Raw genomic sequence first — 7,398 nt, forward strand, 5'->3', positions numbered from 1 at the left:
GGCCGCGCTGCTCCGCGCCATCAACGCGCTCCTCCTGCAGCGCCGCTACCGCGCCGCGCTCGCCGTCCTCAAGGGCTTCCGCAACGGGGCCGTGTGAGTGCTGGGCGGCGGGGAGCGCTGCGAGGTCCGGGCCCGCGCGTGGGGGCTGGGGAGGAAAGGCTCCGGGGTCGGGGCAGGCTGTGCCGCCGGGGCTGAGCGGCTTCTTCGTGCCCGCTGCCGTGTGCCGGCATCGCGCGGCGCTGTGCTGCTGCCGGGCCTCCCGAAAAGAACGGCCGGGACGCTCCTGTAGCACCTGCGGGCTGTCGGTAGGATGGAGCTGTGGTCGTTTGATAGCGTGGGTGCACAAAACATCTTCCCGCTTCTGGCTTTTGCAGGTATGGAGCAAAAATTCGTGCTCCCCATGCCCTGGTGATGACTTTCCTGTTCAGGAGTGGAAGGTACCGCCCTGCTTCTTCACTTCTGCACTGCTCCCTGGGGTGCTTCCATCCAAGCGTTAGTTACTCCTTGCTCCCATAGAGCCCACGTTTAAAAAGCAGAAAATAAGTCGGACGCATTCGGTGCAGACTGTTGTGTTAAGCAGGGTAACCTGGGTGTGCACACAGATGGACGTACTGCTGGGGTCAGTCACAGAATCACAGAATGGCCAGGGCTGGAACGGACCTCAAGGATCACGAAGCTCCAAACCTCTGCCACACGCAGGGTCACCAACCTCCACATTTAATACCATCCCAGGCTGCCCAGGGCCCCATCCAACCTGGCCTTGAACACCTCCAGGGATGGACGGGGCATCCACAGCCTCTCTGGGCAGCTGTTCCAGCACCTCACCACTCTCTCTATAAATAACTTAATCACTCATGCAGTGGTTGTTGAGGGGCAATGGATAGGTGAGAAATCAGCAGATGCAAACAGCAGCGTTCTGCTCCCCTCTGTGCTTTCATTCACTGAGCTGCACCACTTTGTGGGTCTTCCCAGTTAGCCAGAAATTTGAACTCTTATCTAGATAAGAGAAAAAAATAAAAAGCTGGTTGGCTGTCTGTAGAATTGGACAAATGCAGAGTGTGAGGAGAGCTGGTGAGTGACCCAGAGTCAGTGATCCCTCCTCCCTCACAAAGCAGGAGATGTTTTTGGGGGGTATCAGAGCTATTGATGTGGGTGGGCAGGCTGGAGGCGTGTAAGATCCGGGCTGGTCACTGGCAATGCTGCCTTTTTGCTCTCCTAATTTTCTGTTTCTTTTGTTCAGTTTAAGAGAGAAATTGAAATCGATTGCTCAGGCCACCTACACTCATTCCCGGAACTTGGCGTATTTTGTGTTCACCTACAAGGGGCTGATGGCGTTGCAGTCCCGACTACAGGGGAAAAAAATTCCATTTCATTCTTTCTTTGCAGCCTGCATTGGGGGTTGGTTAGTGTTCGGTGAGAACAATCCCATCAACAGCCAGGTAAATGTCTTTGCTGAGCGTTTGGTTGACAGAAAGACTAACAGATGGGTGGGTTGTGTGCCAGGAAGTGGTTGGTATAGCCTGGCCCATTTCTCCCTGTGCAGCATTGCTTTTATAGTACAGCTCATTGTACAGAGTTCTCTTTTTGACTCTTCTGTGCTCAGACACTGGAAGTGGTTGTGTGCCCCCATGGTGATGTTTGTAGTTTGAGAGCTAAACATCCTGATGAACCTCCAGAGCTGCACTTGTATGTAGGAAGACAGGTTGGCAACCCAAAGCTGTGGGGTTACCCCACCCATCCTCTGCCCTGTGGTAACTGTGCTCAATCTGCCTGCTTGCAGAGCTAAACCCACAAGCTTGAGCTTTGTTGTGCGTGGAGAACGGTTGGTTGCAGAGCTACACTTGACTAAATTGGGTAAACTGACAAAAGCTGCTCAGGAAAAGCTTGGTTTGAAGCTGCTTGTTAGCAGCTTTAATTTGGGTCAATAAAACATGTAGGCACAGGTGAATCACAAGTGTTCCACTTGCACAACCCCCTGCTCTAAGACCATACCTTCAGTTGGGTTTTAGGTGGTGCCCAGAGTTCTGGGTTTGTATCTTGGCAGGTTAACGAGGCTGCTCTGTGGATATCAGCAGCAGCATCTGAGGTAGCTTTGATGAAAGTTGTGCAACTGATCTGCAACTGCAAAGATTTCTTGCACCAGGTGTAATTTCTTGCTTACTAAACTAGAGCACTTATGTGGCAGTAGGACTTGGAGAAGATAGGGAAGGCACAAACATCTCCAGTTCGAGATGGCTTGAAGTGTGAACCTACAGACTGTTTGCTGTTACACGGGATGAACTGTTTCTGCCTCTCTTGCACAGCTTATCACAGCTGAATTGCTCACTCTGATCAGATTTACCAGCCAGGCTCTTTTCCTGACATTCTCTGGGTTTTCTCTCCATGCAGATCATTATGTACCTGCTGTCTCGCATCCTGTTCGGCTTGTCTCGGCTGGCCGTGGAGAAGGGCTGCATCCCACAGCCCAAGCAGGATCCCTTCCCACTTGTTGCTGCTCTGGTGTGGGGAACAGTTCTCTGGCTCTTTGAGTACCACCGGCAGACCCTGCAGCCTTCCCTGCAGGCCTCCATGACCTACCTGTATGATGACAGCAACGTGTGGCACGACGTTTCTGACTTCCTCATTTATAACAAAAAGCCTGAGAGCAAATAGTTGGCTCGTTGTACAACACCTGTGGAGCGGATGGTGCTTTCCAGCAGCTAAGGGAAAAGGTGGTCCTCTTGCTCTTGACTGATGAATGTGTTTAAATTAATACCTATCAAAGAGAGTTGCCTCTTGTGTCCTCATCAAAATATTCTCATTAGTCTTCTGTTAGCTCTGTTTAGAGCTAGTAAATACCCCACGGAAACTCATTGCAGTGCCTCAGGGAGAGTAAAATGCCTTGGGAACCTTCAGTAAAATCAGTCTTCTTTTAAAGAGACCTTATTTTTTTTTATTTTGTTTGCTTATTGCATTTCTTTAAAAAGGAAAAAAAAAAACACTTTTAATATGACAACTTGACAGTAAGTGGGGAATAGATCTAATCATGGAAGCAATGTTCTGGGCATTATCTGAATGCTTGCAAGGTGGAAGGGTGTTTCTGTGCTGCTGCACTCACTGCAGTGGTGAGATGGGAGTTGGGGACCTGCTTGATTCTGAAAGCAGGGATGTTTTTCCTTGATTTCTATGGAAGACAGGAAATCCAATACAAACCTTTACAGGGATAGCTGTGTTCTCCCTAGGAGAGTTCCTCTGCAGTTTTCTCTCAGGGAGACTGAATCAAACCATGAAGTCTCTCTGATACAAGCCCTGTAAATATTTTTGCTCAATTCCTCTCATGCACTTGGGATAAATCTGTCCCTCTACAGAGCACGCTAATTAATACTCTGCAATTATTTAAAGCTTTTTGATCAAGCTTTGAAAAGCCGATTGAACTAAATACCAAAACCCCCTGTGCTACTTAAGGCTCCTTTGCAAACAGGCTGAGGCACATTGCCTGCCCTCAGATAGAACTCTGGGTACTTTGTATGTAGCAGTGAGTGACACTTCTTAACAAACACTTCCAGTTTGGTGGAAGATCACCTGGGTTACTCTTAGGTAGGTTCAGAATCCCCCCACCACAGCTGTGGGGTGCATTAACTGTGAGCAGACTTGGATGTCCCTGCTGTTACTGCAGTCTTGTTGCACCATGGAGCGTGGAGGTACCAGTGGGTCTCCCTTTTAAAACTGCTCTGCTGAGTGCCAGAAGCAGCACACAGTGGGTTTTCGCAGAGGGCTGACTGGGCAGCTGAGAAGTGCTCCACTTCATCAAAAACAACAGCTGTTTTAAAGTTTATACCATCAAACTGTTAACACTATGAATTACTGATACTGCTGTATGACCATTCACATAATGATGTGCATTAAAATAATTCCTGATGTGCTGGTTTTATGTGGCGATATCATAAATCATTAAGCAGCTAACTCTAATTTTGCCCTTTTGTCTCAGACAGGACTGCTTTGCTTCCTCCTCTCTTACCTCCTGTTTTAGCTCTCCATTTACACATCCACTTTTCAATCCCACTGCTGCTCATCTTCGTCTCCCGCAGTCTCTCCTTTGCCCTCCAAGCTCCACAAGCTGTTGTATTCAATAGTGTGACTGGAATGGTACATTTGTTGTGGTACCTTCCATCTGAAGATATTTTTCCTTCACATCTAAAGCTCTTTTCCTACTACTATGTAATTCTCAGTGCTGCCTTGGCCTTTATATTTTCATGTTGTGTCAACAAGGGAGAGAGTGAAATGTTCCCTTTCTTGGTGTAGATGAACTTAAAGATTGAAGTACAGAAATGATAGAACTGTAGCTCAGTTCTGATTTCTTTATAAATATCATGCCCTGGCTCCACTGGTGGAGGTCTGAAGCAGCACTGCACCCAATCTTTATGTTGGATTGAATAAGATGGGATCCTTTGATGGGATTTGAGAACACCATTCTAGAACCCAAGGGCTGTGGCTTGAAAGTTTCTTCTGGAACTATCAGACAGATCTTTGTGCAATTGGAGCACAGCACCCTGCAGGCTGGCCCTGTGAGCTGTTGTCTGTTAAAGGTTTTCAACCTTTCGACCTTACTGCTGCCACTCCTTTCTGGAGAAAGGCTTCTGATTCTCTTAAATGTGGACTGCTGTGCTTCTGCTGGTAGTTGTGTTATGGCTGCAGTCACACAGTGCTTGTGCAGCACTTCTCTGGCTCTGCAAAGGGTCAGGATCTGCTGTGCCCCTTCAATCACAGAATCACAGAATGGCCTGGGTTGGAAGGGACCTCAAGGATCATGAAGCTCCAACCCCCAGCCACACACAGGGCCACCAACCTCCACATTTCATAGCAGCCCAGGCTGCCCAGGGCCCCATCCAACCCGGCCTTGAACACCTCCAGGGATGGACGGGGCATCCACAGCCTCTCTGGGCAGCTGTTCCAGCACCTCACTGCTCTCTCTGTAAAGAACTTCCCCCTGACATCCAACCTAAATCTTCCCTTCCTCAACTTCAAACCATTTCCCCTTGTCCTGCTGTTATCTACCCTCTCAAAGAGTTGATTCCCCTCCTGTTTGTGGGCTCCCTTTAGGTACTGAAGGCTGCAGTGAGTTCACCCCCAGCCTTCTTTTTTCCAAGCTGAACAAGCCCAGCTCCCTCAGCCTGTCTTCATAGGGGAGCTGCTCCAGCCCCCTGATCATCTCTGTGGCTCCTCTGGACCCTCTCCAACAGCTCTCTGTCTTTCTCGTACTGGGGGCCCCAGACCTGGACTCAGCACTGCAGATGGGTCTCACGAGGTCAGAGCAGATGGGGACGATCACCTCCCTGTCCCTGCTGGCCACCCCAACCCCATCGCAGTACCTCCATGCTCTCTAGATGGCAGAACGAAGCCAATAGCGGGGCTCTAGGATCAACCTGATAACAGCAGCCATCAGTCCTTGCTTCTGATGCCCTTTTCCTCCTGCAAATCTCTTCCAACGTCACTTTCAAAGCAAATTGCTCCTGAGGCTCCAACCATCTGCACTTGTGACCCAGGACCCAGCTGCTGTCCCTGGAAAACAAACCACAGCTCATCCCAGAGCAGGGCCGTGCAGCAGCAGTCATCAGCTGTGCTTTGGGACGGTTTGTGTTCCCGCTGCGTGCGGGCAGGACGTTAAGCTGCAAGTCACTTCTTTCCCCAGGGAAGTAATTGGAACGGTTCTTTAACGGCACCGGTCCGCATCGCTGTTCCTGTGACCAGATAGCTGGGGATGGAGCCCTTCTGCTGCCGATGTGTTGGAACAATGCCGGCGTGTAGTAAAGAAGTGAACTAGAAGTAATTTGTCTGAGTCAGACTTTTGGATACAGAAGTGACACTCCCTGCCCTCCCCCAGCGCATTGTGTGAGGAGCTGAGCCCCCGTTTGTGTTCCTTTTTTTTTTATTAGCATTAAAACCAAAAGGAATAAAGAGGCAGTTGGGAAGCCACCTGCAAATCGGCCACACGCTCACAGATCACAAAGGGAGTAACATTTTTCCCCCAACCCCAATGGTTTTGAATGTTAAGATGAACGTGCTTTTGTCTACATCAGCCTTATTTTGCCCTGTTATTTCTTCCCAGGCACTGGGCTCTGAGATGCTGAGTGCTCTAAAGAGGGACACAGCATCTCGGTGTTCAGCTCAGCTTGTCGAAAACAGAGTTGTGGATAAAAGTAGAGTGTTGGTTTTGAAGCAGTGCTCCTCCTTCACATTTCAAGTCTCTTTTGCAGAGGTAATTTTAAAGGTTAATGAATGGAACTGATCAAAAGTTTTCACCCAGCCTCCAATACCAGACTGCCTATCCTGAGCTATTAATCATTTATTTTATGAACAAACAAAGCAAGCTCGGGGTTATTTACAGCACTGCGTGCTGCCCTGGTGTACATGCTGTGCTTCACTTCACTTTGGAAAACAGCTCCTACATTACTGCTCTTCTTCAGGGTTACTGACAAACCATCTCCAGGACAGCTTTGTTATTTAACAAAGGTGAAAGCTCAATGGCTGTGTAATATTTGGTTTGGCTGAGGTTCTGCATCTGATCCTTTCAGTTAAGGAGAGGGGAATTCTGAAAGGAAAACTGCAGACCTTTGATATCAGGGCTGCAAGGCTTCCTTGCCCTGGCAGGGAGGTTTAAGCTCTAAACTGAGCTGGGTGGGAGCAGAAGGGAGGGGATGGTTTCTGCCTCCCAGAGCAGACTGAGAGCAGCACCCTGCATCCCATTGGGAGCTGCTTGGTGCCAGTAGGGTACTGGTAACACGACAGATATCCTCTCTGAGAAGAAGCTGGTATGACGAAGCCCATTTTCACTGCGTCAGCACAAATCTGACCTTTGGATCCCATCCCAAGCTGTTTGCTGTTTCCTATTTGCCAGGCGGTGTTTGTTCGGATCACGCCAACCTGAGCAGACTGGCTTCCATTTTCTGTTGCTGGTTTTGCAATCCAGCAGATAAGGAGAGAAAACCAGGCACAATGCCATGCAGCGTAATGTCTGTCTGCTGCTGTTAATATTTTGGGGGTGCTGATCTTGAGTTTTCAACCTGTATGTTCACACCAGATTGCTGGAGGAGGTCACTTTTTTTCCTTATTTAGAATTTTCAACTCTCTCCTTTCCTTGTGAGGCTGGCAGTGAGGAGGGGAATAACAAGTGCTTCGTAACACAGGGGTTGTTGCCTTTGCTTTTGGTCTCACTGCGTCTATTTCAGGCCCATAATTGCTGTGTAACCCAAGAGCTGCATCTCAGCAGGTCAAACTGGGGCTGGGATGGACAACTGGCAACTGTGTGCAAACTGGACAAACTCGGGGCGAACAGGAATGAACACAGCTGGCTCTTGCATTGCAGCCTGAGAAGTCAGTGTGCGCTGATGTGGTTAGAGGGCAAACTGCTCCCCAGTGCCT

At 49.2% G+C, this 7,398-nt stretch overlaps 1 protein-coding gene across 1 annotated transcript; it reads left to right on the forward strand.

Annotated features, from left to right (window-relative positions):
* Positions 1–4: 4 nt before the first annotated feature.
* On the forward strand, positions 5–3,910 carry PXMP4 (peroxisomal membrane protein 4; the record flags this gene model as incomplete). The annotated part of the gene is made up of 4 exons (XM_010722296.2): positions 5–93; positions 375–437; positions 1,241–1,439; positions 2,389–3,910. Coding segments are annotated over 4 exons (615 nt in total), but the record flags the coding sequence as incomplete, so codon positions are not given.
* Between the last annotated feature and the right edge of the window lie 3,488 nt (positions 3,911–7,398).

This window comes from Meleagris gallopavo, chromosome 22 (assembly GCF_000146605.3).
Source record: "Meleagris gallopavo isolate NT-WF06-2002-E0010 breed Aviagen turkey brand Nicholas breeding stock chromosome 22, Turkey_5.1, whole genome shotgun sequence".
Lineage (NCBI taxonomy): Eukaryota > Metazoa > Chordata > Aves > Galliformes > Phasianidae > Meleagris > Meleagris gallopavo.